The 20103-nt window shown below is 34.5% G+C and overlaps 1 protein-coding gene across 9 annotated transcripts in view; it reads left to right on the forward strand.

Annotated features, from left to right (window-relative positions):
• The window catches only part of SNTG1 (syntrophin gamma 1), an 865234-nt gene that overhangs the window by 602689 nt on the left and 242442 nt on the right, over positions 1 to 20103 (forward strand). For all 9 annotated transcript variants that reach the window (XM_034966056.3, XM_063606752.1, XM_034966057.3 and 6 more), the window contains one exon: positions 4599 to 4729. In XM_034966056.3, the coding sequence (XP_034821947.3) occupies positions 4599 to 4729 (131 nt within the window). The remainder of the gene's footprint in view (positions 1 to 4598; positions 4730 to 20103) is intronic.

Genomic DNA, 20103 nt, shown 5'->3' on the forward strand with positions numbered 1-20103 from the left:
TATAAATTCTTCTTACTGGAGCTATGTCTTGCCATTTCCAGAGGCACATTTTATTTTCCTTTTAGCATTAGGATTGAACATTCTTTTGACATTGCTGAAGATATTTCAGTGTAAGGAAATTGAAAGTATCATGATGCTATAGAGAATAATAATAAAACCATATGAAAACAAAATAAAGTATATTCAAAATAAAGACAAAAATCTCAATGCATATCAATTAAATGCATTTTTGTTGAGAACTTACTCTGTGGAAATACCCCTCTAGCTATTTTACTTTGGGGAGCTGTTAATTATGATTTTAACCAAAAAAATTAAGATCCAGATCTATAGACAAAAGCATACAATTAACTATAACATAAGCAGAAAAAGAGAAGAATGAGTAGCAGCATTCTAATAACAGAGGTAAAGAGTTGTAGAGACTTTGACCATCTGACTAAAAATTCAACGTAAGTTGAGAGACTCCAAACCAAGTGTGTGCTTTGTTGCTCGCAGGGGAGCACTAACCTGCAATGGTAATCAGACCGTGCAGGCTTGCACAGCCAGGGCTAGCACGTGCTGTTCCTTCTGTATCTTGAATAAGCTTTGATGGAGGAATGGCAAGTGGAGAACATCTCTACTCAGAGATGTACAAAATTAGGAGAGGTCAAAGACATGAAATAACAACAGACAGTGGGCACTCGGAAGGAAGAGTGCATTGTGAGGCAAATTTTCTTTCCACAGAATACGTGTATATTATAGACAGTCTACTCAAAAGAAACATTTGATTTTCTGATGTGTCTTAATTCTCAGTTCTATCCTAGGCTCACAAACTGCCTTTTCAATGTCTATACCTTGATCTGAAGCCAATTTTGAGTAGGCATTTTTCTGGTTTTCTAACATGTCCTTACTGTATTTTAAGGCAGCATTTTAAGTCTAAGGGGAAATAAAGGCTTATAGTATATTAGCGTCATTCCACCATCCTACATAAAAATATAATCTATTCCTTCTAAAGATGCGCGACATCACTAATTTGAAGGTACACGAAAGTCACTTGTTTTGCCAACCAAGACCTTAGCTCTTAAGCCCCAGCCCAGATTCACTGAATTTCTTCTCTCTGGAGATGGAGTAGAAGAATTTGTTCTGTGCTTACCAGAAGACTCTGATTCAGATAATCAGCCAACCAGACTGAGAAACATCCTTCTTAACTGTACACCTTTAATTAATACATCCTGTGCCACCAAATCCTTAATAAAATCTCAGTTAGCAGTTTGCCCTTTGTGCAGTTCTGTTTTGGTAAGATAGTTGTTCTTGAGGATATTGTGTGGCATGTGTAAAATTTTGGGAAACAAGCAAGGAGACATAATTGCTCCTTTTTCCAGTCACATTATTAATATTGTAGGAAACAACATTCTTGACATTGTAGAGTAGAGCTATTGAAAAATAGTCGTGGTTTTCAAAAGCACAAAAGTGATTGTGTTTTTAGACTATCTTTTATGCAAAAATAAATAAACTACTATTCCAAAAAATGATTAGAAAGTAAATTTATATTCTATTTACATAAATAAAATAAGTAAGGAGAAAATTTCTTTAAAGGATAGCTTGTGTTCCACTGTAAATAACAGGTCTATAATATGAAATACATCAACTCTGTTTAGTCAAATAACTGAAGTGGGACTTATTACATATTTCTTATAAAGAAGAAACATAAGAAAGTGACATACTTATACCTTTGGTACATAAAGGCATCAAATCAAGATGCCACAAGAAAGAATGTCAAAGGCCACATATATTTCCATACTTGCCAATCTATGAAGTGTATTGATAAGATTTGTAAAACCTACTGTACTCCTGTATTGGTGATTAGTCAGTCCTCAACATCTCATTACCCATATCTTTAACAGTCTTTGACATTTTCTATCCCATTTATCGAAGAAACACAAAATTTGAGAGAAATTATTATTGTATTTTATGAAAGATGAGAAAGCATCTTTAAATAATATACCTGAAGTTATATAACCAAAATGTGAAATAATCAAGTAAAAAAATCCAAATTATTTTTCCATTGTTTCACCTCTGATTATCCATGTTGAATGTTAAATGTTCCACAGTAGATCTGTTGGCTCTGCTATCAAAAAGGTGTTAGTCTGAGTGAATCCTGGGGGTGCCCTTTGCTGGCTGGGTGACTTGGGTAAATTGTTTACTATAGAACTTAGGAATGCATGTGTGTGCACTGGGGTTCTGGGAAGGAGTTTCAGTCATTGCCAACGAGGACCTTGCTTTGTGCAGCTGGGTGGGTCCTGGGCTACTTGCAATCCCTGTGGGCATCTCTGGCCCGGTCACAGAAACCTTGTTTGTTTACCCAAGCCTGCCACACAGTATTATTGCTTCTTCATGTTCCCTCATGAAGAAAAGTTGGGAAGTAATAATAAAATACTTCTTTAAAATAACTTTCTTGTCTCACGCCTGCAATCCCAGCACTTTGGGAGGCCAAGGCAGGTGGATCACCTGAGGTCAAGAGTTGAAGACCAGCCTGGCCAACATGGTGAAACCCCGTCTCTACTAAAAATACAAAAATTAGTCAGGCCTGGTGGTGGGCACCTGTAGTCTCAGCTACTTGGGAGGCTGAGGCAGGAGGACCACTTGACCCCAGGGGCGGAGTTTGCAGTGAGCTAAGGTCACAACATGCACTTCTAAGTGATAGAGTGAGACCCTGTCTCAAAAACTAAAAATAAAAAAACCTTCTGTTTTTCCTTTCAAATATGAACATAGTAATAGCTTTGTTTTTCAAAGATGTTGCAAGTGGTGTAAGTCAAGCACTTAGTACAAGTAGGTATTATTAAAACTACTATTAAATAGTAACAGTAATATTCCTAAGAATGCCCTCCCTAAAAGTTCCATGTTTAGAAATAATTTTGCCCCTTATTTCAGCTTATTATTATTTCTCGAGAACATAATATTTGATACATTTTACTTACAGCTACCAAGCCAGGCATCTAAGTAGTTTGTTTTACTAAATGTTAAATTACCATTAGCCTTTTAGATATATTGAAAATAGTATGGAGCCATTTAGCTGGGCTAGATTATAAGAAATTTTTTATTTGTTGCTATAATCTTACCAGTTGTTACCATTATTATCCCCACTTTGAAGATAAACATAGTAAGACAGAGACTACAAAACTTGCCCCCAGGTAATGGACTACTCAGTTGGGAAACTGGTATTCAAATGTAAGTGTTCTGATTCTGACTTGCAGCTTAAGACCTCGCCGTTTTGTACTATCTCCCAGCTGATCCCATGTCATATGCTGACCACCTGTACAGCTGACATGAAGATCTGACCTCACATCACATGCCGATCATCCATAACATCTGACATGAGGCCAGGAGAAAGAGTAATATGAAACCTAGGTTTGTGCCTTTGCAGTCACCAGAGAGGCATTAAAAGCAACCGACTAGCATTGAAGGACAGGTGACTTGGAAGCTGAGGTGCTCATTGAGTCACCAGTAGGGACCCCTCACTAAGTGATCTTAGCCAGTCCACACTTCCAGGTATTCTAAACTGCTCCACTGACTTAGTACATTTTTATTTGCTCAATCTGCCACAATTAACATAAAATGCCAGGCAACATACAACCTTAAATAAAAGTAATATTGTTTTTCACTGGAAGCATTGTTAAAAAATTTAATGCCTGAGAGTAATGCTTAATAATATTTAGACTTCACAGAGTTTCAATATCTAGACTAAAATAGAATCTTCTTCCTACACTATCACTCAAAAATTAGTGAATAAAGGGAAGTCAATGCTACCAGTTTACTGGTCAAATTGAGCTTACAACCCATGCCAATTTAAATATTAATATTATTTGATGTGCTGGTGTGATGAAGAAATTTTAACATTAAAACTGAAATAATGAAGGAAACATGAATCAAGTGAAAAAGCCCAAATTTTATCAAATATTAGTCTCCTCTATATATAAAGGAAGAAAAAAGCTCTAACAAAACTTAATGTATGTGTAATTTTAAGCCAGCAGTAGTTGCCTTGATATGCAATTAAAACAACATAAGAAAGTATAAACTTTTTATGAACATGAAGTTAGAAAAAGGAGCACAGATTTCCTTGAGTGGTGTTTTGAAAGTTGTTTTATAGGAATGCTTATTCTATTCAAAAATATTTGCAAAAAATTAAAAATTAAAAACACTTATGATTGTACTTGGCACTCATAAAATACTCTCTAATTGAATGAACTACAGCTGATTTTTATTTTTTCACTTAATTGGTTAATTATAGTTACAGTTTTTTTCCCACTTTTTCCATTCTTGAATAAATTATGTTCTGTCACATTCTTATCCTTTCCTTCCATCTCCCCTCATTTTAAAATATGTTTTCACTAGCATTCTTAGTCTCAATGATTCCTTTCTTAACTTCTTATAGCATTCTATTAATAAATAAGTTAACCAATACAACTTTAGTGTCCATAATTTGGACTTCTTCTCATGGTATTCCATTAAAGTCTTTTGATCATTTAGGGGAAAATAATATCCCCCAGATAAAAGGGGTTTGAGACACAGAAACTCAAAGCACAGAAGAAAAAAATTACGTTGAATATTTATCTTCCTTTCAGGATACATTATCATGCTCATCGTGGCCGACGTCTCCAGGCTTGAGGTGGGAGAAGCGATGGTGCGACCTCAGACTGATCCCTCTACTTCATTCGCGCTTCTCTCAGTATGTGCCCGGCACAGATTTGAGTCGGTGAGTCCGTGTTTAGGAGTTATGATTGTTTTGTTTATGAAAAAAGAGACCTTTTAGAAAACCTTCTGACATATCACAATACGCCTTATGATTTTAGTATGTTTTTGATAGTAGAAAGAAGAGCTTCAAAATAATAATCTAACAAAGTTAAACACTTATTATTCTGATGACAAAACCACAAGTTAAAGCCCTGACTCTGCTATTAACTTATTGTAATGGATTCAATAGACTCAATAGATAGTTTTATTAAGTTTTCATATTTCATATTTGTTAATTGTTTACTTCTCAAGAATATTGCATAGTTTATTTATTTGTTTGTTTGTTTGTTTGTTCATTTATTTTGAGGCAAAGTCTAGCTCTGTTGCCCTAGCTGGAGTGCAGAGGGGCGATCTTGGCTCACTGCAACCTCCACCTCCTGAGTTCAGGTGATCCTCCCACTTCAGCCTCCCGAGTAGCTGGGACTGCAGGCACATGCCACCATGCCCAGCTAATTTTTTGTTTTGTTTTGTTTTGTTTTCGTAGACATGGGATTTCACCATGTTCCCCAGGTCGGTATTGAACTCCTGGCCTCAAGAGATCTGCCTGCCTCAGCCTCCCAAAGTGCTGGGATTATAGGCATATAAACCACATGCCCAGCAGCATAGTTGGTCTAAATTATAAGATTTATTTTCTGCTTTTAATATTCTTATATTATTATCTATTTTAGTAAGTGTAAGATAAGTAGTGCCCTCCTTTTCATTCTTGAAACTTTTTTTCTCTTTTTATCTTGATCAGTTTTGCTAAGGAGTTGTACATTTTGTTGATTTTTAAAAAATGATTAATCTGGGACTTTCTTGAATCTCTTAACTTGTATGTAAACTTTATGAGTCTCTGCTTTTTCCCTGATTGTTTCCATTTCTTAAGTTTTTCAGCTTGAATTTTTGTTCTTATAGCTTTCTGAGAGATATAAGCTCCAGGGGTTGGGAAACTTTCCTGTAAAGAGCTGTATAGTAAATATTTTATGCTTTGCAGGCCTTCATGTCTCCATCACAAAGTACTCAACTCTGCTTTTCTGGCACAAAAATAGCCATATACAATATATAAATAAATGAGCACACCTTTGTTCTAATAAAACTTTTTCACAAAAACAGGCGGCAGGCTAGATTTGTCCCATAGGCTGTAGTTTGCCAGTCCATTTTGATAATTAATTTTAAGACTTTTATCTCTTAATATATGTAGTCAGATCTTCACATTTCCAGCAAATACTGTTTTAGTTACTCCTGCAAGTTTAGCATTACCTCTTGATTTATTTATAGTATTTTTGAGTATATCACTTTGCATAGTTTTCTGACTGGTTGCTTGAGGTATTATAATATGTGTAGGTAATATATCACAGTCTACTGGTAATGTTTTACCACTTTGAATGAAGAATAGAAATGTTGCTTCCATTAAGATTCCTTTATCTTTCCTGTTTGTAAAGATATTACCTTAACTTCCTATATATACATCAAACACTATATCGGGTGGTATTATGAGTTTTGCTTCAACCATCAAATAAGATTTTAAAAACTCGTGGAAAGGATAATCCATTATACTTAACCCAAAGTATACCCATCAATGATCTTTCTGAATTTCAAAGCTTCTTTTACCGCTTCCTTTCTGCTTAATTTTTTTAGACATTCTTTAAAGGTAGATTTGCTAGCATCTAATTCCCTTAGTTTTCATTTATCTGAGAGGATACACTTTGGAGTTGACAGTTCTTTTCTTTCAGTACCTAAAATATGTTAGGCATTAATGTCTACTGTCATTCAAATCAGCGTCCCCTGTAAGTAATATGTTCTTTCCCTCTGTCTGCTTTCAAGACTTTTTTTTTCTTTTCTTTTCTTTTTTAGTTTCAGAAGACTAATTATGACGTATGTTGGCACATATTTCTTTAAATGTCTCCTAAATGGGCTTTATTCTGCTTCTTAAGTCTGTATGATTATGACTTTCACCAAATTAGGAAAGTTTTTGACCTTTATTCCTTCAAACACTTGATTAGTCCCGCTTTCCATTCTCTCCCTCTAGATCTCTGTTGATGCAAATATTAACCCTTTTATTATTGTCCTGCATGTCACTGAGAAACTTTTTAAAAAATCTGTTTTCTTTCTGTTAAACAGATTGGGAAAAGTTTATTGATCTGTATTTATGCTTTCAAATTTTATTTCCTGTCATTTAACTCTGCTCTTCAGCCAATTCAGCATTTTATTTTTTGTCGATGTATTTTTTTCAGTTCTAGTTTATCCTTTTAAAATAACTTCTTTTTTGAAGTTTTTAAAAATATTTTTATTTGTTTCAAGAAAACTTGTAATTGCCTGTTGAAGCATTTTTAGGATGGTTACTGTAAAATCCTTGTGAGATATTTTCAATATCTCATTCATTTCATTGTTAGTATCATTAATTCTTTTCTCATTCAACTTGTGATTTTCCTGGATATTGATATGACAAGTGATTTAACAAAATCATCCTAGACTTTTTGGATATTAAATGTTGAGATTCAGATTACTATTTAATCTGGGTTTTGTTGTTGTTGTTCTTGTTCTTGTTCTTGTTCTTGTTGTTTTTAGCAGGCAATCTCTTTGTTGTGAGGACTGGGTGGGTGTATATGTTAAGTTTCCTACTGCACCATGCTGACACCTGGAAAGGTAGATGGAGAGGGCTATTCATATTTCTTGGTTACTAAAGGTTGGAGGTAGAAGCTCAGCTCCTCAGGGAATTCTACTGACATAAGGAAGGAGGTGGACAGATAGGTGAGGGCAACTAGCTCCACCTCATTCCACTGCGGTGATGATGGTGGGAGAGACTCAGCTCCTTGCTGGGCCACACCTGTCAGCATGGAAGTGGAGGCACAGTACTTGTCCCATCTCCCACAAGCCCATTTATTCTAATTGCTGCAGGTGAGTATGAAGGTTCAGCTGTCCATGACACCCCACTGACACTACCCTGGCAGGGAAATTGGAGCCTGCTTCTTTAAGGTGTAGGATGGAAGACCAGCTTCTTGCTAAGCCCTGCTGAAAACCTTGTGAACAGGGAGACGATGGTACCATTGGTATTTGACTGGATTTGGGCAGGTATTGCCAAAAGGTTTTGTTTTGTTTTTATTGTACCCATTCTCTAGTCCTTTAAAAAGGAGTTACACATTTTTATTGGAGGCTTTACGTTTTTAAAAGTCTTGCTGTTAGCCACTCAGATTGGAGGTTTCAGAGGGTCGTGTCTAGGACATGCAGGAGGAAAACCCAGGGGACTCAGCACTTTTCTTATCCCTGAATTTGAAGTCCCTAGCCATTCATGCTTAGCTGTTCACCTCACAGGAGCTTCCCATACTTTTGTCATCTTATGTGTGAAGTTCTTTAGTTGCATCAGAAAGCATCTGATAAGAATGAGGCCACTCTGTCTTGGCCAGAATAAGAAATCCACAAGTATTGATATTCATGTATTTTAAAAAATTCATTTGATAATATTTTATCTTTTGTTATAATTACTTCTTTGACCTATGGACTATTTAAAAGTGTATCACAAAATTTCAAAATATTTTGGGATTTTCTAATTATCTTTTTTTGCTATTTCTATTTAGTATAATTTCATGCTAGATGATTTCAATCCTTTGATATTTGTTGAGGCTTGATTTTACTCAGCATATACGTTATTTTGGGAAATGTTTTATATGTATTTATAAAGGATGAGTATTGTCATTTTTTTAGTGTTGTGTTGTACGTATTTCAATTAGGTCATATGTGTTCGTTAGAGGCTCTGATCCTCTGCATCATTCATGATTTTTTTCTGTTTATTGTATTAGGTTTTACATAAACATGGTAAAGTGTCCCACTATGATGGTAGATCTGTGTGTTTCTCTACATTGTTGAGTCAGTGTTTGCTGTATATATTTAATTATGTTGTCAGATGCAAGTAGATTTAGAATTTTTATAAATTCCTGTTATATGATGCTTGATAATTATGGCATGTCCAGTACCTTTGGAAATGTTTCTTGCCTTTAAGTCTATCTGTATTAGGATAAATAAAAAACAGATTTCTATTTATTAATATCTACTTGTAAATTCTTCTATCCTATTCTTTAAACTTTTATTAGTCTTACTGTATAAAATATGCCCCTTCTGCATTAAATATATATGTATATATACACATCTATATATTATACATATATTTGCAATATTCTTTGTTGTTTTTAATCCAAAGTAACAAACTTGGTCATTAAATCAAATTAGTCTAGTTACCTTTAATGTAACTACATATATATTTTGATTATACATCTTATTTTTTTCTATTGAAAATCCTAGCTTTTTATAATTAAACCTTTTATTTTGAAAAAATTGAATATTCACGTGCACTTGTGGGAAATAGTATTTTCATTTACTCTTATTATCCCAGATTGTATCACATTGCAAAACTATAATACAATATCCCAACCAGGGAATGGACTTGACAAAATTCACCACTCAGATTTTACGTGTGTGTGTGTGTGTGTGTGTGTGTGTGCATGTTTATTTCTGTGAAATTTTATCACATATGCATGTTCCTGCATCCACTAACGCAGTCAAGTTTTGTATGAACAGTTCCATCATTGCAGGCATTCTCCTGTAGTCCTTCCATAACTACACCAGCATCCCTCTTGCCTTCCTCCCTCACCACATTTCTAATCTCTGACAACTAATAATCTGTTCTTCGCCTCTGTTATTTGATCATATTAAGAACATTATATATGATACTATATAACCTTATTTAATTCAATTTTTGATGCATAATAGATGCATAATTTTAGAATACATGTGATCATTTAATACATCCATAGAATTTGTAAAAATCAAGTTAGTATACTTACAATATCCATCATCTTAGTATTTGTCCTTTCTTTATGTGAGAACTATTCAAATCCTTCTTTTCCAGCTATTTTTTAAAAATATACAATAGATTATTATAAACTACAGTCACCTTACTAAGCTGTTTAATACTAGGTCCTATTTCTTATACTATACTATATATTTGTGCTCATCAATCAACTTCTCTTCATTCTCTCTCTCTTCTAACTTTCCTGGTCTCTGGTAATGAACAATTTCCTAGCTGTCTCAATGAGATCAACTTTTTTAGCTCCAACTTAAATATGAGTGAGAACATGGAATACTTGTCTTTTTGTGCCTGGATTATTTCACTCAATATAATGACCTCAAATTCCATCCATGTTGCTGCAAATGACAGAATTTCATTTTGTTTTTCATGGATGAATAATATTTTATTGCATATGTATATATACATATATATATGAATGTAGTATATGTATATATACATATATATGAATGTAGTATATGTATATATACATATATATATATATGAATGTAGTATATGTATACTACACTTTCTTTCTGTTTTTTTTTTTTTTTTTTTTTTTTTGAGACGGAGTTTCACTCTTGTTCCCCAAGCTGGAGTGCAATGGTGTGTTCATGGCTCACTGCAACCTCCACCCCTGGGTTCAAGCAATTCTTCTGCTTCAGTCTCCCGAGTAGCTGGGATTACAGGCGCACCCCACCATGCCCTGCTAATTTTTTGTATCTTTAGTAGAGATGGGGTTTCATCATGTTGGCTAGCCTGGTCTGGAACTCCTGACCTCAAGTGATCCACCCGCCTCGGCCTCCTAAAGTGCTAGGATTAAAGGCGTGAGCCACCGCACCTGGCCAAATGTATACTACACTTTCTTTAGCCATTCATGCACTGATAGACACTTAGGTTGATTTCACATTTTGGCTGTTATGAATATTGTTGCAATAAACATAGGAGCACAGATGTCTTTTCAATATATTGATTTCCTTTCTTTAAAATGTATACCCACTAATGAAATTGCTGGATCGTGTGGTAGTCTTATTTTCAGTTTTTTGAGAACCCTCCAAACTGTTCTGAAGTAGTGGTTGTACTAATTTACATTTTCACCAACAGTGTGTAAGGATTCCTCTTTCTCCACATCCTCAACAGCATTTGTTATTGTCTGTCTTTCATATATAAGCCATTTTAACTGGGGTGAGATATCTCATTGTAGTTTTGATTTGCATTTCTGTGATGATTAGTGATATTGAGCAATTTTTCATATACCTGTTGACCATACGTATGTCTTCTTTTGAGAAATGTCTGTTCAAATCTTCTGCCCATTTTTAAGTCAGATTTTTTATTGTTATTGAGTTGTTTGAGTGTCCTGTATATTCTGTTCAGTAATTCTTTGTCAGATGGGTCATTTGAAAATATTTTTTCCCATTCTGTAGATTGTCTCTCACTTTATTTTTTGTCTTGTGGTGCAGAAGCTTTTTCGTTTGATGTAATAACTTTTGTCTATTTTTGCTTTGGCTGTGCTTTTGACGTCTTACACAAAACATCTTAGCCCAGACTAATGTCCCAGAGCATTTCCCCAGTGTCTTCTTCCAGCAGTTTCATAGTTTCAGGCTTTCGATTTAAGTATTTAATCCATTTTGATTTTATTTTTGTGTATGGTGAGGGATAGGGCTCTAGTTTCATTCTTCTGCATATGGATCTTCAGTTTTCCCAGCAACATTTGTTGAAGAGACTGCCCTTTCTCCAAAGTTGCCACGTTTGTTGAATGTGAGTTGGCTGTAAATGAGAGAATTGATTTCTGGGTTCTCTATTCTGCTCCATTGGTCTATGTGTCTGTTTTGTTGTTGTTGTTGTTGTTGTTGCTGTTGTTTCCTCCCACAGGATAATTTCCTGGAGATTTTCCAAGTAGTTTTATTTTTTCAGTTGTTCATTCCTTTTCATTTCTGAGTGATATCCTATGGTATAGATGTAGCACATTTAAAAAATTCAACCTTTGAAAACATCTAGGTTGCTTCCAGTTTTTGATTATTCTAAGTAAAGATGTATGAATATTTGTATATAGATTTTTTGGAAGCATACATTTCCATTTATTTGGATAAATGCTAAAAAGTGCAATGAATGGATTATATTTTAATAGTATTTTAGTCTTTTAAGAAGCAACCAAATTGCTCTCTAGAGTGATTGTCCAATTTTACACTCGCACCAACAATGTAGGAATGACTGTTTCTCCACATCTCTGCCAGCATTTAGTTTTGTTGCTTTATTGAACCACTTTAATGGGTATGTAGTGACATGTCCCTGTGGCCTTGATTTGCATATTATAATGACACTGAGCATCTTATTATGTACTTATTTGCCATCAGTGTATCTTCTTCAGTGAAGTGTCTGTTTATGTCTTTTGCCCATTTTGAAATTGATTTGTTAGATTTTATACTGTTGAGATATACATATATCTCAAATTCCTTTTTCTCAACACACGAGTTTTTGTGCTGTTTTATTTCCTTACCTCTTGTAATAATTAGAAATGTTTATTATTTAATATTCCCTCTATTCGATTTTCATATATTCGTGTTTTTGTTATCATTTAAGTTATCGCCTAAGCATTATCATAGAGCCATATATGTATAACTATTACAGTTTAACACAATTTATATCAATTTCAGAAAATGTTAGAACTTTAAGACCCCTTAATTCCTTTGTTTTTTCTTATCTTTGGGCATATTTTTGATATACTTAAAAATGTATGTTAGATATTTCAAAATATATTATTGCTTTCATATAACTTTCAAACATATTCTATTTTTAATCTTTCTTCTCATTACTTTCTTTTGGTTCTATTTTCCTTCTATCTTAAGAGCTCTCTTAATATTTCTATTAAGAGAATGTATATTTTTTAAAAGAGTACATTTATTTACTTTTTGATTTAAAAAAATGCAGTTACATTATTTGAAGACATTTAGCTAGAGAAATTTCTGACAAGAAAGGAATTGTCTGAATGGGTCCAGATGACTCCTTACATTTTCATTTTTATGGCATTCAGCACATCAACAGCTTCATCAGCTGAATTAATTACACTCAATATACATGACAGCAATAAGCATTTACAAACATAACACTATTCAGAATGGATTTCATAGAGATTCACATTCAAGAGCTAATTTATTGTTTGCTCATTCACTCAACCAATATTGACTTAATATCTGTAAGTGGGAGACATTGTGTTTGATTCTTTCTCTGTAAAAGCTCACAGACTAGTGGTAGTAGATTCAGTGAGGGAGTGGGGGGCAAGAAAAGATAAATAAGTGATTTATAATAGATTCATGGATGAATAATACACTATTGCATATATATATGTATATATGAATGTAATATATGTATACTACACTTTCTTTAGCCATTTATCCACTGATGGACAGTTAGGTTGATTTCATATTTTGACTATTATGTATAGTGCTGCCCATGATTACAAATAAAGAAAATTATTTAGCTTGGCTCAAATGTAGGATATTATTTCTTGGTTGCTTTTTTTCCATAGCCCATAATTTTAACTTCAGTGATATAATACCTGTCATATATAATTGCAACCAAGTTGTGTTACAGTCATGTACTATTGTGCATATATAAATTAAAACATCATGATATTTTTCTCAGTAATAATACAGTTTATATTTATCATAATGTAATGACCCTAATTCAGATATAAATATCTGTTTTAAATTTTGAAGTATGTTATAATATTGCAGTGTCAAGGGCATTAGAATAAGAGATAAAGATTGTTAAAATTGGCTGGTCTTTTAATCTCTTCAAGCTTTATTTTTCTTATATGCAAAATGAGCATATAAATATGTGCACCTGTCACTTTATATAATATTATATACATGTTATATAAATATATATATATATATTTGAATTTGAGAAGTATAATTTTGAGGAGTACTCTCAGTGTTTAGCATACTTTATGGCTGAAAGTACTCAATAAATATTTATAAAATGAATTTTAATGAAAAAAATTCATGTCTTAGTTTTTTCTTTAGGTAGAATTATCATCTACTGCATGCTTTTTAAACACTATGAAAATCGATAATATTGAAAGTAGGCTTTTGGACTTTAAAAATTCTCAAATGACAGTAGAATTTCTAGTTTTCTCCCAGAGTGCACACACTTGTTTACCTTGAGATGAAGACGTTTCAGATGGTGACAGGTTTGGCACTGGTGGATGAAATTTAGTATCTAAACAGTAGGCAAGTTTAGTGGTTATGAGAATTGTGCTTTTAACAACACAACAATCTTAGCAAATGGGTCTCTAACAATAAAGCGAAATATGAATCTGACTTATAGTAAATACTTAATTCATGGTTGTTCATTGAAGGAGGGAAACCTACAGGAATGTATATTTTGGGGGATCTGAGGAGGAAGCAAAATCAGCGAATGTGTGTAGCAGAAAAAAGTAGATAGGAAGAAAAAGAAAAAATACTATCACGTAAGGATGTCATAGAAATTATTTCAATCAGGGTTTTAAGGAGAAGAAAGAGTAGATTGTATCAATTACAGAAAATAAATACTGAAAGAACTGAGGAACAGTGATTAATTTGGGGATGACTTTGGATAGAATAATTGTAGAAGCAAATTGATAAAAAAAAAAGTTTGTAAGAAGAAAGATATTGACAGTAGAGAAAGGAGCACAATGTGTAAGAGTATATTCATAAAATGTGATGGGGGGAAAGGGGAATATAAAATTTAAGCATATCATGGTGTTGGTTACTAATTGAGAAGGAAGACTCTTTTTTTATTGTTATTATTATACTTAAAGTTTTAGGTTACACGTGCACAACGTGCAGGTTTGTTACGTATGTATACATGTGCCATGTTGGTGTGCTGCACCCATTAACTCGTCATTTAGCATTAGGTATACCTCCTAATGCTATCCCTCCCCCATCCCCCCATCCCACGACAGTCCCCAGTGTGTGATGTTCCCTTTCCTGTGTAAATGTGTTCTCATTGTTCAATTCCCATGTATGAGTGAGAACATGCGGTGTTTGGATTTTTGTCCTTGTGATAGTTTGCTGAGAATGATGGTTTCCATCTTCATCCATGTCCCTACAAAGGACATGAACTCATCATTTTTTATGGCTGCATAGTATTCCATGGTGTATATGTGCTACATTTTCTTAATCCAGTCTATCATTGTTGGACATTTGGGTTGGTTCCAAATCTCACTCTGCCACCCAGGCTGGAGTGCAGTGGTGCAATCTCGGCTCACTGCAACCTCTGCCTCCTGAGTTCAAACAATTTTCCTGTCTCAGCCTCCAGAGTAGCTGAGATTACAGGCGCCCACAACCATGCCTGGCTAATTTTGGTGTTTTTTAGTAGAGATGGGGTTTTGCCATGTTAGCCAGGCTGGTCTGGAACTCATGATCTCAAGTGATCCGCCTGCTTAGGTATCCCAAAGTTCTGGGATTACAGGCATGAGCCACCATGCCCGGCAGAGAAGGAAGACTCAATGGCAAAGGTGCTCATAAACAGAAACAGCACCCACGTCTGATGCGGCAGCTGCCCTTGCAGTTTCATCATCCTGATGTTACATGTGGTTCTCAAAAGTGGATACAGAGGTTGAATTGATTGCATTCCACTTCACAGATTGGTCAGGAGGTCCACAAGGACTGATCTCTGTGTAACTCAGGAGCAATAAATAATTTTTAGAAAACATCAACTAAATACCATTAAGACCCTCTCCATAAGGCATGCAAGTATTCCTTCGTCTGGCATAAACCTCTTCACTTGTTCTTACACAATTATGTAGGGGATTAAAAAAGAAACTGCCACAATCCCCTTAAAATATATGAATCTCTTTGGAAAAGTTCACTCTTCCTTTGAACAATTCTAGATGAATTTTGTATAGTTCTTTCAATCTAGGGCAAATTATCTTGCCAAAGAGTCGCTCTTTGTTTCATTTCTCCAGTTTATTATAACACACTTATTTAATGATATGAATTTATTAATTAATATTAATTTTAATTTTGCCATAGCCAGAGGAGGACAGTATTCCAGGGTGCTTGAATATCTCTGGAAAACTGAACAATAAAAATAAAAAGAAATAACCCTTGAAGAAGTATATGTATTCTGGTAGGCTTTAGTCACAGAATAAAAAATTACATTTGATCAAATGATCGAATATATATTTTCAAAGACCATAAATTTTAACCAAATATAGGTTAAAGGTATATAATGTAGTGCTTCTACTGATGTCATGAAATATTCAAAATTTGCATGGCAATGCTTTCTGCTTCAAATGCCTTCGAGATGGCAGGATTCAGGAATAAAAGGACAGAAAAATTATGGAAGAGCTGTTATGTGACTAGGATTATCCAGGAAGAGATAAATAAAATGATGTCCAGGTAAGCATCTGCATATGTAATACCTGCTCCTGTGAGGGTAGAAAGGTAACAAAGTAGACAAGAGCAACTAAGGACCTTGGGGTCCCAGAGATCAATTGTACTGGGGCTTCTTTGCACAATTTATTACTTTTGCCAGGGAATCCTGCTATGCCAGGAAGAAAAGGGTATTCATTTAGTTAAACTGGATTTATTGAGGGCTGGGAAGTAGTAAGATTGGAGTGACTGGAGGTCACAGTGACAGGAAATTCTAAAATGAAAAATAACCACATAATTTGCGTGGATGAACAGGAAGCTCAGTCTAGGCAATGCAGCTAGATCCTGGATAGATATATGAACTAGGGTAATTGGAAGGGCTAAGAAAGATCAGAAAAATAATAAGGTAATTTGGTGGTGATGGAAAGGAAGAGGGTGTAGTTAAAGAACAGAAATGTGAGAATTCAAGTCTGACAGTGGAGCTGTCTTGGATAACATCAGATCTCAAGTTAGCAAAAGCAGGAGATTGCTAAAGTAAAGTGGAGATGGACTTGTTTGTTTTTGTTTCTTACTTACAGATTAAAGATTCCGAGCACTGTGCTAATGCTATGAGAGGTATAAAATAGCATATATGGCTTTTCCTTCAAGGAGCTAACAGCTTGGTAAGATCGAACAGTATTTAGCGCTACACAAACATGTTTAATACCACAGAGAAGAAGTGTTGCAATAAAGGAATCAGGAAGTCTAGGGGCACTAAAGTGGAAGAGATTCATTCCAAATACATGAGTTAAAGAAAATCTCATGGAATAGATGGCACCTGAGTTAACTTCTTAACATTTGAAATGGATTTTGACAGGTAGAAATAACACAACTGGTATTTTTAACAGATTCTTCAGTTGTTAAGAAGTCCAGTCTATAGTCTTCAAAATACAGCCTGAGGTGTGCAGAATATGTGTTGCCTTCTTCATTTCACGACCAGAGGAACTGCGGGTCAGAGAGTTTCACGGTGTTAACTGACTTGCAAGGACCTCAGAGATATTGAAGGAGCATAGATGGGCATCTCAGACAAAGGAGTACTGGGGAGAAAGACGCTGTTGCAAAAAGTGCAGGACTTCTTTAGGGAATGACAAGTTATGTGGTTTCAATTCATGAAACAACTGGTGAATTTAAGATCTGGAAAATAAGTCACAAAAAATAACTTGAAAAAGCTCCTGATGTATCTAAACAGCTTAGGTTTTGTGCCTGAAAAATTAAAAGAGATGACATGGCAGTGAACCAAGGTAGTGCACACAGGGAAGAAACAGCACAGGCCTGCTGTGTGTGGATTACACTCAACAAGACAGAGTAAAATGCTACAGTCACAAACCCGAGGGGCCTCTTCTTATTTCTTTCTTTCCTTCAATAACATCCCCCTACCAATTAAGTAATAATGAAATCAAGTAAATGAGTCAATGTTCTGTCCTCACACACAGGGCCACTCTGTGAGACTGATTTTTCTCATTGTTCATTTTGTGTACTTTATTCTCTCTTTTTTCCATATCCTTCACCCCACAGAGAGATATTCCTAAAATATAAACATGATCCTTTCCTTCCAGTGCTTCAATGTCTCCACTGGCTCCCCTGACTCTCAGGATCAGGGAGAAAAATTGCAGCAAGATATGTGAGTTATCACTGATTACACCTTGTCTGATCACCAACTTCATGGATTGCCTCTTCTTCAGATCCACACACAATGTGCCAGACAACCCACATTTCTTTGGATATACTATGCTTTTCATGCCTTGTACGTTTTCTTTTGGATTAATTATCTCCTCTCTAAAAATTTTGCTTTCCCTTACCTGCCCAAACCAAGCCACTCCACTGCTTAGCCCAATAGGGTGGAGTAGCTTTGATTCTACTCACTTCTTCTTAATTCATTTTAAAAAGTAGTTATTGAATCACATCATTTCTAATGACTTTAAGGGGGAAATTATACATAGAACTTCAGCCATATGTGAAAGTACCGGGATCCACCAATTACTCATCAAATCCTTGTTAAATCTGTAAATTGTTCTCATTTTTAGGGGAAATTGAGGCACAACTAAGTGAACTAAGTTGCTTCATCTTCACTCTCACTAATATATGTTTATTTCAGTTTCATATCATCTCAAGTTTTACCAGTGACAGTCCTTTCCTCGCTGGTCTAATAGGATCACCCAAGCCACACAAATCTAGCCACTGTGGTCCTCTATGTGGAGTTGAGCAGTGGTTCCTTGCAGACTTTAAGCCCACCTCATTCTGAGCCTGCCTGTTTTTCCATGGTGAGCTTCCAGAACTCGTGCTCATTCCAGTCACTCCAAACTTTTACATTTTAGTCTCTGCAACTCTTGCTCCTTGTGCATGAAAGTGCATGCCCTCATGTGGGGTAAAATCAACAATGAATCAAAACAGGAATCACTAACTATATTAATTAGAAATGATGTATATTTATTGGATTGCTTATGTTCGGTTGAAAATTATTCATGAATTTGTATAGTGAGCAGTATATTTTTCATTCAAGGAAGACTAAATTTGTATTTTAAATGAATAAACCTACTTTGAGATTGAGCAACATTTGAAAATACTTTTCACTGCCAGAGCAGTTACCAAGAATCTTTAGAAAGCTGTATAAGTGGAGAGTGGAAAAACAAGCCTGAACAAAAAACTTCAGACTAACTCTTCAGTGATGTAATTTTTTTTAGTGTGTGTATATATGAGACACATAATTTTGCCTGGGTATCCATAAGGTTACTGTTAATGCTGTAAAAGTTTAATGTCTCACAATGCTAAATTAATGGGTAATGGAGTCTATTGATTTCATAATAAATATTAACTATTTTTGTTTATCTTGAGTTAAAAAATTACATTTTCTAAAAGCTACAAATAAAAACAAAAGCACTTCAGTTTTTCCCTAGTGCTTGATGAGAAAATAATTCTATGTGGGGAAATTTTCTTTTAACACTGAAATATTGCAATCAAGACCATATTGATGGATTATTCAGGGGAATATTATACATAGAACTTCATCCAGGTATTAAAGTATTTAGATCCACCAATTATTCAGAAAATACTTGTTAAATCTGTACAGTAAATTGTTCTCACTTTAGGTGAAATTGAGGCCCAACTAAGTGAGCTAATTTACTAATAACCTTCTTTACTTAGTAATGGAGGCCCCAGATAACTGTAATTTTTATGATCAACTTATACTATAAGAGGTCATATGTAATCAAAAAAACTGTTCAAGTATTTCACTTATGTTCGTAAAAGAGTTTCCATATTTGAAAAGTTGAAACAGAATGTAAAAAGTGATATGTATTAACTTATAAGCCTAGTTTCATAAAATATCAGCCCCTCAGAATTATTCTATGTAGGCACTGTGTAACATCTATAATTACATAGATTGAAGATTTGATCGAAGTGTATTGACTTTTATTAGCTAAAAAATCTAGCTGCTATTTAAAGCAGAGAAGACAAATATGATCAAGATATGCTTTAATTTATGGTACATGAAGCAATGGTTATAACCAGAGAGCGGAAAGAAATATGTATTACTAAACTCCAATTATTTCTCATTTTCTATGGATGGTTAAACTTCTGTCTGAATACTTTAAACATCTTACTTGCCATTATGCATCAGAGTTAAAGCTAAAAATATCATGTGAAATTATAACATTCTTTTCATTCAATGTTTATGCTGTCACAAATTCAAACTAACTTTATTTCAAAAAGATGGACAATAGTTATACTTCTGAAATTCTTTTAGTATATTTTTAAAAGAAAACAAAAGAGCATACCTAAGCACATCCCTTTTTTCATTATAAAGTGCTGTGTCCAAGATATAAGAACCAGTTTCTCTAAAAATATTAATAATTTGAACCCTCAGAGTCGTGGATGCCCAAGGCCTTACCATGTACCCAGTTCTGAGACAGGAAGGCAGAGTGGCATAGACCTACCAGTAGACCTGAGCCAGACATGCTCTATGGGGTTTTCTTTGGGGAATAAACTCATGTTTTATATCCAAAAATGTCTAGTAGAAGAGCCAGGAAAGGTGTTTGGAGAAAACATATAAATGTATACATTTTACATAGCATTTTGAATATTGAATTGCAAAAGTTTTCTGTTACTTCAAAATTGACTGGA

Source organism: Pan paniscus, chromosome 7 (genome assembly GCF_029289425.2).
Source record: "Pan paniscus chromosome 7, NHGRI_mPanPan1-v2.0_pri, whole genome shotgun sequence".
Taxonomy (NCBI): Eukaryota; Metazoa; Chordata; class Mammalia; order Primates; family Hominidae; genus Pan; species Pan paniscus.